The sequence below is a fragment of the Anoplophora glabripennis genome, unplaced genomic scaffold (genome assembly GCF_000390285.2).
Source record: "Anoplophora glabripennis isolate ALB-LARVAE unplaced genomic scaffold, Agla_2.0 scaffold1017, whole genome shotgun sequence".
NCBI classification, from domain to species: domain Eukaryota; kingdom Metazoa; phylum Arthropoda; class Insecta; order Coleoptera; family Cerambycidae; genus Anoplophora; species Anoplophora glabripennis.
In genome coordinates this window covers 110,733-128,481 of record NW_019417388.1, presented here as the reverse complement: position 1 = coordinate 128,481, position 17,749 = coordinate 110,733, and the positions used below count along the sequence as shown (strand labels likewise).

Below are 17,749 nucleotides of genomic sequence, written 5' to 3'. Positions count from 1 at the left end.
TCTTATACTTTTGGCGACTCGTTAGTCGTTTGGGGGCCTATCTTCCAAAATAAGTCGGGTTTTGCCGACTTCCCGACCTGGCCAGACCGGGCCTGTTACTTACAAATAGCCACCGTCAGGAAAGCACTTTAAAATTCCGCAATATAAAAATCGTATGTTTACGTGTAGGTAACAATAATTCAAAACAAATAAATAGGAATTGTTATTCGTGTGGGAAATGGTCTCATTTGAGAAGAGATTGGGATTTCAGAAAAAAGGTACGCAGATTGTTTAATAAATTATGGAGGTTTTACCTCAAAAATCGAAAGATCACAATTGGTGAAAAATAAAGAGTACCTGCATTTGATAAATTCGACAATAAAAGAAAATTCTGTTCTCTAAAATTTTAATTAATAATCAAAATTATACTATTTTGTAGATTTTGGAAGTAGTTGCTTCATCATACAGTTATAAAGCTTCGTTATGTTGTCTTTTCTAAAGGCATACGGCTTGAGCATGAAATTACCAGTGTTTTTTTTTTCTGGAAATTAAAATTATTTACCTGGGTTGTCAACAAATTCAGGACTAAGGCGATGAAAATTAAAAATGGATGTTCTTATCTTCTGCTGATTATCAATGCTTTTATGAAATTCATTTTACCTGATACCAGAATGTCTAGGGTCATCGATGACTTAAAAGGTATGTTCGCTATTTTTGGGAATCCTCATAGGATAACAATTATTGGCGCAGGAAAGACGTTTATTTCTAAGTTTTTGAGAAAACAAAATGTTTTGGTTTATTTACAACAGTCATTGGTATGGCATGTAGAAACGAACAGTTGGAAACAGAGATAAAGAGAAGTTGGAATTGTACAATAATACAATGAATAAAATGACTACTACAAACTACTGCAGAATTGCAGAATTGACGTTTAAAATTCTTGATATTACTAAACTTCCCATAGATGTTGCAGAGTGGTGGAAGAAAAACGGGCGGAACAAAATGATTGCTTCAATAGAAAGAGAAGCTCTGGTGTATCATTCAAAATTGGAGAAATAGTGCTAACTTGAATCTCTCGTTTTCCAGCCAATGACAATCAAAATAAAAAATTGTCAAGAAGTATTTTGGAAATCTTACCCAATGATCGGTTTAAGGTTACTCGACAAGGTGACAAATTCTTTATGAAGTCGAGGTTTCTCTTGCCAATATCAAGACAATAATTCCTTCCTGTAAGTATTGGCTAAGAATTTGTTCAAAAATGATCTGTTTCATGACTCTGAACTACCCAACAGATTGCTTGAATGCCGCTTCCACTTCATTACGTTCAGAGTGGTCGATTCTATACTGCAAGTTATCCAATATATATTGCTGAACTGGTATTTTCTTAAAGCTACTCGTCACTTTCAAATACAGCCTTGGGTGCTTGTACTGAGCCGCACTACACACTCACGACACTCATTCTTATGTTTTACATATTGTGTTCTAATGTCAAAAGATTCCACTTACTGAATCTATTTATTCTCACCACTGCCTGCTTAGTGCTACCACATATTAGTATTCTAAGCTGCTTTCAGACTATCCATAACATATTTAATTTAGTTGCAAATTTGGCAAAAAAGTGAAGTTTAGCAGTCACACATGCAACAAGTACCTATACCTTTTTAAAGGAAATAAATTGCCATTGCAAAAAGCATGTAGGTACGTTTTCTTAAAATCTTTACCAACAAAAAATACATCAAAAAAACCAGAAGAATGGCGCATTATTAGTAACCTCTATCTTTTAGTAAAACATTTTAAAGAGCAAAATTAAAATAAAGTACCTAAATAATTCTAAATCAGTTTGTTTTCACCAAAGGAAGTTATTCTGGAATGTTTATGGCCGTTTACTTTCCTACGCCGTCTATGATTTGTATTATTTTTCCTTGAACACCGTATATAACTGTGCTCCCTTACCTTATTTTTCACTCTGAAACATAGACCACTCTGAAATGATGTCCTATTTCCAAGAAAGTGTGATACAAATTTTACAAGAAAATAGTATGTAATACAATGGCATATACCTACATATATAAAACTTTATATTAAAATTAAATACACAATATTGAGGACATTTGAGGTTACAAACGAATATGGGATATAAGTTACATATGAAATTTAATTGTAATATAGTATTTATGAAAATATTCTGTTTCACTGTTCACCGTCTTCTGTTTACTGGGTCATTAACACTGAAATTTACAAACTAAACACAATGCTTAAAAAAAGTGACAAATACTTTTTATTAAAAACTCATAATTAGTAAGTATTTTTATTTATTTTTTAGGGACATTTCACATATCTACAAAAACTATTATTTTAAAACGTATCTCCAGATTAGTTTTACTATCAATTAGTAACATACTATATATAGGTACATATTATTATAATTCATAATGCATATTTTCCGCATACCAATATTTATTTAATAAATCATGCAAAAATATATCTATATTAAAAATTACATTTTTTTTTAAATTTAATCTTCAACGTTTCATCCGCATTGACATCAAAAAAATATGGTGACATTAAAATAGCCTATCGCAAAGTCATACAATAAAGGCAAGAGTTTTTCGGGTTATGTCGTTTCCCGTGCACCTGTTCGCCGACAGTTACAGAATTACCTATCACTTCATCCTTAGCCTTAGTACAGTAATGGACTTAGCTAGGAATCTTTCACCTGCCCTTATTATTCTCGGACTAGGCTCTGTGGGGGTAGGCCCGCCGGTATCAAAACCCTTAGGTTCGGCCTGATGTTCATTTTGGTTCCTGTTGGTTCAAGATTGTTAAGATCGAACTCACTCTTCAGACCGTAGTGGTCCTCTGAGACGTTCCGTAGTGGCTTCTGTAATACAAAAATGTTCATCAAATCACTCACTAATCGTTACTGGTGTTGAATGCGAATATTGCGAATGCAACTATAACGAGCGATCAGTAAGACAAGTTTTTTCCCAAATAGAATAGACTAAAACTCCGCCCCTTAGATACGGGCATGAATTCTTATGAACTCAAGATAAATTTAATAAAAGCATGAATATTCAGGTATATACATATTATGTTAAAATGACCCAACCTAATTTGATTGCCCATTAAATGCGAAATTCTAGGAATTTCTCGTCCTCCTTTAGTTAACAACTACAACTATTATATTTAACTTTATAATAGTATATTACGTAATAAGTGTTGTAAAAAGCATTTTACGCACGAATGGAAAAGCTATGAGTGCGTATAATTGCATTACACCACGTATTACGTACTACACTTTACCTACGACCACTACTGTAAATACTTAAAAACACACCGTCTGCGATCAATGTAAGATTCCTATATTACGTACGGTAAAAAAATCGCACAGCTTGGTAAAAAAATCGTACAGTTTTCCTAGCAACCACCTAGCAACGGTGAATACAAACAGTATTGTATTGATACGTATTCGAGTAGCGGCCAAACGAAGCGATTTTGGATATAATAGGTGAATAAGTCTAAATCTACCTATTTTGAGAACACGAATCTGTGGTCTTCCGTTGTACACGTTATTCTGGGACACCCTGTACAATACAAGAATAGTAGTGAAATAGCCATGTTTTATTTACCTGAGATTTCAGTCATATGTGATCACACTACCGCAACCGTGATTTCACCTAAATTGGAACTTGTCACTTTTATGACAATTGACAGCTCTAAATTTGAATTGAATTGAAAGTTGAAACAGCTTGTTCATATCAACGGTCAGTGAAATGTGAATTGCTTTATTTAATTAATTTAATAAAATCGTAAATAATTGGTTATAATGGATCAAATATTAACATTTGATAAAAGTTTACAACAGCGTTTACAAGAATTTAGAGATGTTTTATCTGGATATGAAGTACTGCCAGTTACCTTAATAAAAAAAGAGTGGACATTTTATCTAGAATTAACAGTAGATCCTAGTGGTTGGCAAGCTGTTTGGAAAATACCTCGCTTAATATGTGAACTTTTAAATATACCTTTTCCATCCGTCATACTAGTTTTGGTCTTGAATGTAGATTACCAAGACTTATCGGGTCTTGTCAGAGTTTTGGCAGTTCAAGATGATATATCGATTTCAGAAAAACATTGTGTGCCACTTTCTCAACTATGGCCAACAAAGGAACAAGATAAAAGTGTAGCTTTAAATATGCAATCAACTGCAAATGCTTTAGATATGTTACGTTTCTTCTATACTCATATTTATATGCCTTGGGATAATGATGATGACGATTCTGTGGACTGGAAAAGTAAACATTTGGAAAGTAGATTGAGATTATATTATGATATGAAAAATGGCATTATTCCTAGAGCAACAGCGGAATACATTCATTCTTTATTAACCGAAGCACGGAGATTAAATAGTAAGAAAGAATACATTGAATCTCAGTTATCTGAGGATGAAGATATAGATTATGATATTAGTGAGTACTTAAAAGAAACTTAAAACCAAATTACCTTTATAATACCTTTTATTTGTCGATCTTATTTGATGCTTATAAATAAGTACAATTTTTTAAACAATTATAATTTTTAGGTAACAGCAATAACAAGAAAGTAGAAACTCTTATGGAAATTCATGTGAGATTATTAGAAATAAAAAGTGAGATTGACCTAGTCGAAAACCCGATTTTAAGAAATGTTGTGATAAAAAAACAGACAGAATTGATTAGTGCAAGAGATAATAAAAAGCAACAGATATGGTTGATTTTTGATGAAGGGACTGTAGATAATTATATCAGTTTCCTAGAAAAAGTTAAAACACATTATCCTTCAGAATCTTTAATGTTTGCTACTAGTTTAGCATCTAAGTTGGAGACCTCAAATTCTAGAGATATTTTTATTTTAAATGAATCCCAACATGTAATACGCACCACAGGGGCGTTAGAGAAAGGTGGCATTCTAAAGGGGATTGGATTAAGGGAAAATATTATATTAAGCTCAAAAATTGAAGATGTTATGTTAGACTTCATAGGAGAAACAGTACTGATAGAAAACATAACAATAGATGCTAGATTTGCGCAGTGTGCTATCTTGGTGCGTAGCGGAAAAGGAATTTTAAAAAATTGTAAAATTATCGGGGATGGAGCCTCTTCAACTCATCAAGGAATAATAGTTTTAGCATCGGCATTGGTTGAAATTATAGATTGTGAAATTACTGGATTTTGTACTTCAATCGTTGGTAATAGTGGATCGACCATTTTATTGCAGAGTACTGAAATTCACAATGTTAATTATGGTATGAAAATTTATGATAAATGCATGGCAAATGTAAAAAAATCTGTATTCCGGGACTGTCAAGAATATGGAATTGTCGTAGAAACTGAAGATAACTTGAATATTGACTCTAGAAAAATTGGAAATTTTGAAACCTTGAATATGTAAGTATTAACCTCAGAGTTAGTAAGCAACAGTTATTTATTATAATGCTTCAATATAAAAGGTGCTTTTAAAAATGCTTTATCCTAAAAGTAAATTAACTTAACATGAAACTAAATTTTTAATTAAAAAAATACCTATTTCTATGAAGAGACGACAGAACTATTTTTTTTAGATGTACCTCCGGATACACCACTTCAATTTTACAAACTATGAAAAACAACTTTATGTTTTTATTAACAGTAGATATATATTTTTTAATTATCAAAACTTTTTAAATAATAATAAAAACATTACCAACATAGTCGTAAGTGCAAATGCACATGAAATATGTTATCACCAAAAAAAATTTGGTATATAACAAAATTTTGTATTGATTTTGATTTTTTAAATGTTACTAGCAAATTGGATTTATTTATTTATTCATTTATATTATGAAAATTCCCGTTACACAAGTTGATAAACTAAATTATATAAAAAAAATCTCGAATGCTAATTTGAATAATCTCTACATATTGCTTAAATTAAAAAATAATCAAATTTATAACTATTTACATTCTGAGATAAATAAGGTGAAATTGCCCAAAAATAGAAAATAATGCCAATGATCCTAGTGTATGATTAATTGTCACCTATACTATTATTTATTTAGTATGCAGTAAGAAAAGCCAAGAATAATGCAAACTACTTTAACCAGCCCTAATTCATGGGACAAAAAATAATTGTGTTTGATTTTTCCACCTGTGAAAAAAAGTTAATAGAATAACCCCTTATACCAAAAGGATCAGTCAAGGGTTAATAGTTGCCTAACTAAAAATCTCACACAAAAAAAGTAGACGAAAAAGAATTGAAAATACACATCACTATATATCACACACTTCAATATGTTGTTGATTATTCAAAAATGAATTTGTTTTCAAAACTGAGAATTAAGTTTTTGTTTTGTGTTAGTATTAACAGTTTAAATTTGTTCATTTATCTGCTTTCACAGCTAGATATGTAATGTCTATTCTATTATTACTTCTTATTTTGTATCTGTAGGGTCCTTGCTGACCTTGCTTGAAACACATATTTCACCATTTAATAAAATATTGAGATCTCTTAAAATTTTAGAGAAGGAAAATAATACTATGAAAAGAAAATTAGAAAAGACCGCATTTAGATGGTGAAAGATGTGTTTCAAATTACTTTGTGTATTTGAATCCTTGTTGGCTACATATACTAAAAGGAGAAGTAAGTGATAATAGAATAAACCTTATATGACATCTCTAGCTATGGAAGCAGATAAACAAATTTAAACTGTTACAACTTATTTAGAAGGAAAACATTATTCTCAGTTCTGAGAATGAAAACAGATTGATTTTCGAACCATCACCAACTTTTTGAAGTATGTAATACCTGTATAGTGATGTGTATTTTTTAATTTTTATTTATCTGCTCGATTTTTGGTTAGGCAGAACTACATATTTACATAAAAATAATTCTTGGCTGATGCTTTTGGTGTAAAGGTTTATTTGATTATGTGTTTTTCACAATTGTCAAAATACAAAATAGAAGAAAAAACTAAAATTATACCACAAATAATTAATTTAGTCATAGTAAAATTTTTCCAAAATTGATAAACTACTTTACTACTACTTGCATTTTTTTTTCAGAGTTCCAGATATGCAGTCAGAAGGAATTAAAGGTACAAACAATAAAAAGGGTGATGTCATTATAAATAAGAAGCATAAAATAAAACCCATGGAAGATTTATTTTCCGACCCAGATTTTGACCCAACGATAATTGAATCTTCAGAGGATGAGGAAATGGAAGTTAATGGAACAGTTATAGAAAAGAAATCTGATACTTTAGCATAGTTCTTATTATTGGTAAATTTTTTTATTTTTTATAAATTTTTATTTGTTATAGGTAAAATAAATGTTTATTTATCCAAATCTGAAGCAACAACCTACAGCTTTTGAAATCCATCTTTTATTATCATTTTGTGTAAGGAAATACTTTATATGATTTTTAATACACTTGATTTTCTTTGACATTTTATGTAAATTTGATAATATCTTAATATTGTTGGTTACGCTAACTAAAAAACATTTCAGAAAGTGAAAAATATATCTAGTAAATAGTTAAGATGATTCATCAAGAAAGTCGCCAGGCATAAGTATACCAGTTTCAAACTTATTCTTATCAGTAAGCCATAGGTGAGACAACTAACAAATTTAACTATTTGGAAGTCCACATACAGACAATTTTGAGTGTGGGTAACTTATAATAACTATAAATCATATGTCACGTTAAGTGTAATGCCTACTGGAAAAAAACGTTTTGTACCTACTAACATAAAGAGGCCTGTAGTTGCGATGAAAGCATGACTAGTATGAATGAAATTTGTAACTAATGATATTGTGGGAAAAAACTACTCCATGGGCTATATGCACCGACGCATTGATTTATACTACCAATATCTAGTAAATAACCAAGATTATTCATGAATAAAATCTGTTGACATAGACCATTTCGAACTTATTAGTTCTCGTCAATATACCATAGGTATATTGCCTAAATTTATATAGCTTCTGTTTAAGTTACACCCTCTATACAGACCGATTCAGAACTTATCAGAAAAAATATTTTGAATGTACAGTGGACTCTTACAAATACAATTTTGTAAAAAAGAAATCAAAAAGGGCAGTTCGAAAATAATTTAAAAATAAATTTCTGCACGGCACTGGAAACTAGTTCACTGTAAAACCTGACCTTCCATAATGCAACCAGCATGGCGGCAAAGTGATAAAAACGGACAAAAACTTTTGGAAAGAATGAATTTTATAGCACCTATTTTATATCAACAAACTCGACTACTTTTGCCTCTATTATTATTAATTAATAAAATTAATTTATGATTTTAAATAATAAAATAATTTGACATACCTGATGTTACAACAGCTGTTTAAAATTTTGTCCACCGACGTGTAAATACATTTGGGTCTGTCTTACTCAGTTTCTACGAACTAACACAAATGTTGTCTTGTTTCACTATAACACAAATGCTTCACCATAATAGAAATGTTGTCTTGCTTCACCATAAATTAAAATGATACCCATCAACTCCGAGTTACTATACACGCAAGCCATTTTTGATACTAACTACTAAAAAACTTTTGTAAACACTATCGCAACGACGATTGTAAAATCGGATTTCAGTATTTGGAGTCGCTAGCCACATGGCTCTCCACGCTATTGCGAATGACACTAGAGACTACAGTTGTCCAAGTATGTAATGGCTGAAATTACAACTTTAATAATTTTTTTCTCAGAAACTAAGGATTTTACAAAACAATTTTACGATATTGACTCCATTTCTCATGCTGCGTCTTTCCCAAATTCTTTTGGATAAGTTGCGAATCACCCTGTATAATATAAACTACTTTTTAAACGAGACGTGTTGTATGAAAACACAAAACACAGCATAAAAAGAGTAAATTAAATCACAACAGCTTTCTGATCTGATTGCAGTCGAGAAAATTCTGCACTTTAGTTAGTTTTTTTTACAATAAAACAATTGTAGTCAAGCCAATATCATTCAGGCAGCCATAATTCATGAAACTGACTGAACTGCAATTGCTAGTCACACATACTTAGCTGTTTACAGCTAAATTGTACCATTGAATTTATTAACTACTTTTTGGAAGGTTATCGGTAATCGGTGAGGTGAACTAACTCTAGCTCAAGCATTAAGGTTCATTTCAGTGCCTATAGGTATTGCCGGAAAATATACGGGATCGTATAGTATCATAAGCTGTAATACCGGTACAAAATATTGAGTATCAGAATGAAAAAAAAAATGGTACTCAAAAAAATCGTGCCGTGAATCTCTTCCACTCCTCGGGCTTACAGCTTACAGCTCTTCCATTTGTTTTGGACTTTATAGTTTAAACTAAAGTAGCCCATCAGAAATTAAGTGAATTGTCGAATCATACTACAAAAATATCTGCCAATAATTTATTTGATTTAAAAAAATTTACATTTAAAACTAATTTAAAAACAACATTTAACATTAATTTACAAACAGTTAATAAGTTAATAAGAAACAAGAAAGAAAATGCATTAAATGCGAAAAACTAGGGAAATTCAGTTCCACTAAAATTTACTTAGTTTTTAAAGAAGAAACCTAATAGACAATAAATACATTTAATGATAATTAAAGCATTAATTATTGAAAGAATAATCGAAAATAAATAAACACAACAGTATGAAATTGGGACGACCTTAGAACTAAAAGTACATAAAAATACAAAAAAATTAAAAAAGCCATTTAAAAAAAATTAAATAAAATATGATAGAACTTAAATATTGATAATAAATGCCCTGTTTAATGGCCTCTTAACAAAATATTTACACTATACAACTTTAAACTGCCTTAAAAATAACACCCTTACAATAAACAATAATCCATAATTATGATATGGAAGACATAAAATTAACTTAAAGATTTGTAATATCTTTACAAACTAGTAGTTTTAAGTAATCTTTCATATTTTAGTAAAGCTAGAAAATATTATTACTCAATCAACTCTTAGAAAATAATTATTCCGGTAAAACTACTAGCGCCTATGCCTTTCTATTATTTATACATTCCGAAAATATTCTTTATTCTTACAAACCCTGCATACGATACACATTTTATTAATAAGGATGTATTTATATAAGACACTGTTAATTCATATTTGTACTTACTTAATACAAAACAAACAATTTATACAATGAAAAAATAAAATAAGTGATTGTCTGTACTTAAAACTTACGGTCTAATAAAAAAATATTTAAAATCTTTTCATGTATCAACATCAAAACAAGTTTTTCGTTTCGTTTCTTTAGAATTACACTGGTGTTATTTAATTGCTTAATAAATATTTTAACAGTCTTCAATTTGAGAATCTTTATGTATTTTAATGTACATTAAAACTGTACATTATAATGTGCTAAGGGCAATTCGGCTCGCTTGAAACACACCTTCTTAAGATGGAAGTATCGAGATTCATTCTGGATGCCAACAGATAATTATCATCACCAATGGGGGCAGCTCTGTAAATAATGTGAAACATAAATTGTAGAGCCTTCATAAATGACTAAAAATCACGTGACCAGTAAATTTATTTACTTCACATTGGCAATTACGTTTCTGCAATATTAAAAATGATGACAACCATAAGATAGATTACATTAAATCACGACATTCTGTTCACTGGATGGTTATTGATGTAATTTTTCAGATTTTATTCAACCAACCAGCGGCGGCATTATCTCAAGTGTAGATATAATGGTTTGTCATTGTTGATTGGTGATGCTAAGATTTAGGGAATTTTAGTTACTAGTAACAAACGTGCAATGTTGGTTGCCTAAGCTTGGGTCATGTGGCTTGTAATCATTTATGTAAGTTCTGTATTATTTTAAAAGGCGTACTCAAAAAAAAAGTATTTGCTACAGGAATTACTTTTTCAAATACAAAAAAAAATCCCTCATTTTTCATAGCCAATTCAAGAAATAATGATAAAATTCAATAAAATACAATATACAGGATAATCACCTTCAACAAAATTTTTTTTAAACATGGTTGGCCGTGTACAGGCTAAATTAGACTACAAATTAATTAGTCAAGCTATATTGTGTTTCAAAAATAAAGGTATCCAAGTTATATATTTTTTAAATAAATAATACTGTTTTTTGCATTTTTTTAACCAAAATATAACCAATTTTAATAAATGTTTATTACATTTCGTTTTTGAGATACTTCAATTTCTTTACAAAAGCAGAATTGAAATAAAAATCAAATACAGTAGAACCTCGATTATCCGGGCCAGCCGGGACTGAATTGTTGCTGGATAATCGAAATAACGCTCAAACTCAGCAATTTTGCAAAAAATATGAACTTTATTACACATACCTATTACATACATTTGCAATGTAGTTTCCAAGTTTTTTATTTTAAAGTAAGTTGAATACATGGAAAATTTTTCCAAAACTACATTTCGCAAAAGGAAATTTATATAAATTTTGCCCCAACCTACACCACTAATTACTTTACTTTACTATTAAATTATGTGTCCATTCAACATGAACTATACCTGTAACTTTTTATTGTAAATCGTTTTGGAAAATAACCAGGCAATCCAATGACATGTCAAATTTTTAAGCAATATGGCGCCGATGGCAGACACGTTGTTTACATTGAGAATGCATTGTAGTCAGTCCAGAAGTTTTTAGTTAAAAGCGTTTAATACGAGTTTTTTGTAAGGAATTATTCATGTATTTTATTTAAGGAAGTGTTCATCTTGTCTTTTACTGAATTGTGTCGCAACGATATGTATTACTAATGCCGGTAACATGCATAGTAGTGGGTTGTGGAAGTCATGGAAATCGAGACCAAATTAGCTTTCATTGTTTACCTGACGTAGTGAATTCTAAATATTTTCCTCATTTAAATGATTTATTGAGAAAACGGCGCCAAACATGGATATATAAAAGAAAATTACTAGGAAATACAAACGAAAATAGAATGGAATTATACTTTTTAAAAATCAAGAAAAATTGTTAGGTACTATCAAGAATTTTTACAATGATATCAGTACATTCCAATTCCTTAATTTATGTATTTTTTATTATAATGCCGTTACATTAATTAATATTCTTATATTAGCTTCTTTAAATAATCACTCTGCATATTGATTGACAATAACAAAGACACCTAACTACAATCCACGAAACACTCATTATACAGTCAATGTTCAAAAAAACAAAGCCAAGCCAACAGAAAAACCCAAACTCTTAACAAAACACACAAGTTTATATGAATCAAACAAATGTTTGCCCTCGACGCCATATTGAATTCCAATTTTGTCACGTGGTTTGGATTGCCTAATTGCGTTGTGCATAACCTCCTCTATAACTGCATATTCTTGGATTGTTGATACCTCATTTAGTTTTCATTTGAGTGCAACGTGTTTAAGTGTTAGTGACGAATTTTTAAATGTGCGATTTTCTGGAACGTTGCATATTTTACATGAAACTCGATCCAATATCAAAGTGATGCTCATTGTTCTTTTTCAGCTTTAATGGAATTGTGCATTTTAAATCCTTGCCTCAAGGTGAAACAGTGAACCGTATTTACTGGCAAGGCGTTTTACAAATCCATAAAAAGAGACCAGAGGTGTGGCAAGACAACTCAAGGTTCTTGCACCATGACAATGCATCCGTACGCTCAGCTTTGTCAATTTGTCAGCTTTGTACTAAAAATCAGATTACTGTCCTCCCTCTCCCTCCTTAACCACCAGACCTGCCCATTGCGATTTTTTATTTCCAAAATTAAAATCAGTGCCTTTTCAGACTGACACCAAAGCAAATTNCAATCCACGAAACACTCATTATACAGTCAATGTTCAAAAAAACAAAGCCAAGCCAACAGAAAAACCCAAACTCTTAACAAAACACACAAGTTTATATGAATCAAACAAATGTTTGCCCTCGACGCCATATTGAATTCCAATTTTGTCACGTGGTTTGGATTGCCTAATTGCGTTGTGCATAACCTCCTCTATAACTGCATATTCTTGGATTGTTGATACCTCATTTAGTTTTCATTTGAGTGCAACGTGTTTAAGTGTTAGTGACGAATTTTTAAATGTGCGATTTTCTGGAACGTTGCATATTTTACATGAAACTCGATCCAATATCAAAGTGATGCTCATTGTTCTTTTTCAGCTTTAATGGAATTGTGCATTTTAAATCCTTGCCTCAAGGTGAAACAGTGAACCGTATTTACTGGCAAGGCATTTTACAAATCCATAAAAAGAGACCAGAGTTCTGGCAAGACAACTCAAGGTTCTTGCACCATGACAATGCACCCGTACGCTCAGCTTTGTCAATTTGTCAGCTTTGTACTAAAAATCAGATTACTGTCCTCCCTCTCCCTCCTTAACCACCAGACCTGCCCATTGCGATTTTTTATTTCCAAAATTAAAATCAGTGCCTTTTCAGACTGACACCAAAGCAAATTAGTCACAGATTTTAAAGACCATTTCAAATGAAGTTATACAGTTATACTACTCCACGAATTGGAAAAACCGCTGGGAAATGTATGTGAATAGAGGGGGGAGGGGAGTAGCAGACAAGGACCAATAACGTATAAAATTAATAAGTTTAAAAAAAAAGTTCGGTTATTTTCTGAACAGACCTCATAGGTCCAACTGACCAAAATTTTATTAAGATCATTTTCATAATTTTTCATATTTATCGCCATAGTACGTTTTGCGACATACATTTATGGAACATCCTGTATGACTAAAATATATCAAAAATTTTACACATATGATGCGTAATTTCCCTATTTCTCCGTATTTCACATTGATTCCTGCAGACACTGTTTTTGAAATATATGAAACCGGCAAAAATATGTGGTTTTAATTTTCTTGTTTTAAATTATTAGAAATACCCTATCCCTTTTTTGACATGCCTCAGAATAATACACGAAAACTTCCGTATTTCTCTTACATTTCCCTGCACTTCCCAAATATTACAATATTTAACTTGCTAAGTGTCTGTAGCAACCCTGTAGATTGGTTACATTATAGAAGTTTTATCGTGTGCCATTCAATAAAATGTACTTACAAACTTCCATATTTAATGTTGCGATCCAAAGTACGTTTGTAAGTTCTATGTTTCTGTTCGATTTGATAAGCCACCTCTCTTAATTGCTTTAAGATATTGCAGATGGTTTCCTCGCTCTGGGATATTTTTATAAACGCTTCCAAAGTCGTTATATGGGTTATGATCAAAGAATGAATCCTCTGCAAATCTCTTTCAGGGTCCAAGGTCATATGGTAGTTGTTGTCTGTTCGTGAAACCTCGCTACACCCAGGAGCCAACTCATTTGGTGATTTACAGCTAAAAAAAAAATAATATTAATGATGATTAAATATATTATTTATACAGGCTGTTACAAATTTGCTTCTCACTACAGGGATCTCGGGAATGGTAAGAGGTATGAAGTAGCTTAAATGGGGGCAAAGTTGCGTATTCAGGGGACGAACATTATGCCTCTAAAAAATCTAGGATAACATGATTAGTTTTCAAAATATTTGAAAAAAAACGAAATTTTGGAAATCCGTTTTTGTTTCATTTCAGCCTTGTTTGCGGTGATATTGAAAAAAGAAGAACACTCTCTCATGGCCACTTTTTTGACCTCTATCGAATGGCATAATCAATTTTTGTATATAACTTTTCGTCTCTCCAGGACCATAATCAACTTCATTTTTTTAAATACGACCCTAAAAATTTTATTACGTTTTTTTGCAAGCCTTCATGACCCCCAATACTGTACTGCCTTAGCCCGAACCAGATTCAGACGTTTTGTCTCGAAAAATTCATCTTCAGTGTATTCGTTCCAAATTTATCTAAACTTTTTATTTAGATTTCTTTGTTTATTGAATTATCGTACACTGTAAGTGTCGTTAGACCCTGTGAAATCCGTATAGTTATTTAAACTATTACCACCACGCATTAATATAAAACATTATTAGTTTTATTCCCGTGTCCATAGTTATTTCTAGGCTTCTCGAGTGCTCAAAATTCAAACAAATTCCGATCTATTTTTTTCAGGATATTCATACAAATAGGTACATCTGACATGTTCTTTCACAGTTGCGGTTACAGATATAATAAATTCCGATAATATTACGCTCATCTTCATTTTTCAACATTCGCCAAAACGAAAATGGTTTTGAACATTTACTGAAATTTTTTAAAGAATAATATTCAGTTGGTGTTTTAGTTGTTCATATGCATTTCTAAGAATTAATTTGTCACAATAAAATTAAAATTGTAATAATGTTTTAATTTTGACGCAACAACTTATTGAGTTATGTATGACCAAGTGATGGTAATAGTTAATAATAATAAATGTTTTATTGTATTACGTGGCGCTAATAGTTTAAATAACTAGATGGATTTCACAGGGTCTAACGACACCACAGAAAAAATCTTGCAAAACATGTAGTAACCGAGTTAAAGTTTACTCACAAAAAATTCAAAAAAATTCACATGCAAGCTGAAGAACAAGTGAAGATTTAAGGTTTCTTTGTCCCCCATCATAAATCCTACGTACTTTTACTTTTTTTAGATGACATTAGTGTTCAAAGCAGAAATGAATGTAAACAAAGAATTGCAGGTTAAACATTTCTTGTAGTGGTGACAAGAATAGACCGTAAAAACAGTTTTCAGAGCAAGTAGTTTGCCATATTACGAGGGTTGCCTTTTATATTTCAGGAATGGACGATCCTAATGCTGCCAACTGATACCCCTTTCGTAAAGTTCGACTTTATGTCAGTATACTTAGAAACCAACCGCCAAAGATGCATCATTCTCCATCAGGACAATGCGAGTTCTTACACAATATCGGCTCAAACAAGTTGAATTGATGAGTCATCTGCAGCCCTGATTTGGCACCCAATGACTTTTTTTTTATTCCCGCACATCAAAAATAAATTACGAGGCCAACGTTTTGCATGTGCCGGAGGTACCTCAATTCGAATGCAAGAAGTGCTTCGTAAAATTGGTTCAAATGTATACAAATCTTCATGGAGTATATTTTGAAAAACAATAAGCCATACACGATGATTCATTTCTTTTTTTGTTATATATTCCCGAAATATAAAAGGCAACCCTCGTATAATAATCATGAAATAGTAATTATTCAACATTCTAGTCAAAAATTATTTTTTTAAAGCCAATAACCAGTTGAATAAAAGGCAACAAGAGTAAAAAATTGGCCACATTTAACAGTTGATAATTAATAAATTTAATTTGATTTGATTTTTTTTTTTTTAATTTACAAAGTAGTACATAAACATATCTTATTTTATTTCATTTTCTGAGGTCTCACGGAAATGCCTAAGCTTGGTCTTTGCAATGGTAAGGACTAAACTATATAATTTTTAAATCCAGTCAAGAATGAAGATTCTCTTACAATTTCCAATTTTTTTTACTTTTTATTATTGTTTGAATGTTGTATTACTTCCCAATAAATAAATAAATGTTAAGAGAAAAACCCCACTTTTGATGATATGTATAATCTTACCATAACCATTGTCCATTGATGAAGGCCGACGGATGATATTTTTTCAGCCGATTTGCATTAGTTTGACAAATTTTGGTAAGCAAATCCACCCATTCCTTCTCTTCTACGCAGTTAGCTGCTTGTACATATAGCGCCCTCTCTGGCTGGACAATTTGAAACATATTTTTCATTTTGAAGGATGTTTCAGCCAGTCTTTCTACTGCTAATATATTTGAAAGGGGAATTTGGCACAAAGCATCTCGTCCTAGAATATAAATGAAAACTGCTACATAAATGAAAACAGGCAAAGTAAATAATCAAGAATATCTGCTGTTTTGTAAACGCAGTATAAAATTTGGCAAACTATTTGATTACATTCAGAAACTTACCCCTACTTTTGGAATAACTGAGATCATGAGTAGTGAGTTTGAAGTATCGCTGTTTAAAATTTTTCCTCCCAAATCTTTTTCTTCCTTGGGCTCTTTTGATCATAAGCCTAAAAAAAGTTCAAAATAACAAATTAAGAAAATTGTTTTAATAACGAACTGAAAAAAATTGAGAAACTTTACTTGCGCAATATTTGAACAAAAAAATATTGGGAGCTTTGTTTTTTTTTTCAGAAAGAAAATTTTTTATTTTATTTCTATCCTTCCAAATTGTTGAAATCGCAGTGTGACACGCCACATTGTTTTGCTTGCTTGTATTAGTTTCTCTGTTTTTTAATCTCTATATCATGGTGATTTTTTTCTTTATTAAATACTTTTCTCTTCGACAGCGTGATGGAAAGTGGTAATTAATACAATAAAATAACGTAGTATGCGTAGATAAGTCATAATTTGTCCCAAACGTACTAACTGATTTCAAAAGCGTGGATGCCGGCGGGGCGGGCGGAAGAGCCATGCATTGGTTTTAAGGCCATATATCACTATTGGTCATTTTAGCTAGATTTGTTATATAGATATATACAGGGTGATTCAAAAAACCGCTGACAGACTTCTAGGATAGATAATACATACAAAATTAAGACGAAAAGTTTTAATAAACATAGGGTCGCAAATGCCTCCTTAACGAGATACAGGGCGTCAAAATTTCTGTAAAATTACTTTTCGTCTTAATTTTTCATGTATTACTTACCCTAGAAGTCTGTCAGCGGTTTTTTGAATCACCCTGTATAGATAGATATAGTTATAGTTATGGTAGTAGTTATAGTTATTAGTAGTATTAGTTATAGTTAT

General features: G+C 31.2%; 2 protein-coding genes across 2 annotated transcripts in view; one reads left to right on the top strand and one right to left on the bottom strand.

Moving 5' to 3' along the window:
* The first annotated feature begins 3,721 nt into the window (after window positions 1-3,721).
* On the top strand, window positions 3,722-7,347 carry LOC108913664 (protein nessun dorma). The gene is made up of 3 exons (XM_018719250.1): window positions 3,722-4,448; window positions 4,562-5,405; window positions 7,059-7,347. Exons 1-3 carry the CDS (start codon window positions 3,806-3,808, stop codon window positions 7,261-7,263), a joined length of 1,692 nt encoding a protein of 563 aa, XP_018574766.1. The 5' UTR covers window positions 3,722-3,805; the 3' UTR covers window positions 7,264-7,347.
* A 2,065-nt stretch (window positions 7,348-9,412) lies between these two features.
* Window positions 9,413-17,749, bottom strand: part of LOC108913666 (GTPase-activating protein) — a 45,639-nt gene continuing 37,302 nt past the window's right edge. Inside the window, exons 9-12 of the mRNA XM_018719252.2 lie at window positions 16,904-17,010; window positions 16,536-16,779; window positions 14,069-14,344; window positions 9,413-10,489 (exon numbers count right to left, since the gene is read on the bottom strand). Of these exons, the coding sequence (XP_018574768.1) occupies window positions 10,387-10,489; window positions 14,069-14,344; window positions 16,536-16,779; window positions 16,904-17,010 (730 nt within the window). The 3' untranslated portion in view covers window positions 9,413-10,386. The remainder of the gene's footprint in view (window positions 10,490-14,068; window positions 14,345-16,535; window positions 16,780-16,903; window positions 17,011-17,749) is intronic.

Excerpts from the sequence above, each read along its gene's own strand:
- LOC108913664 (XM_018719250.1), top strand. The coding sequence starts at position 3,806 with ATGGATCAAATATTAACATTTGATAAAAGTTTACAACAGCGTTTACAA. Across the intron at positions 4,449-4,561 it reads AGATATAGATTATGATATTA|GTAACAGCAATAACAAGAAA; the intron begins GTGAGTACTTAA and ends TATAATTTTTAG. Across the intron at positions 5,406-7,058 it reads AATTTTGAAACCTTGAATAT|AGTTCCAGATATGCAGTCAG; the intron begins GTAAGTATTAAC and ends TTTTTTTTTCAG.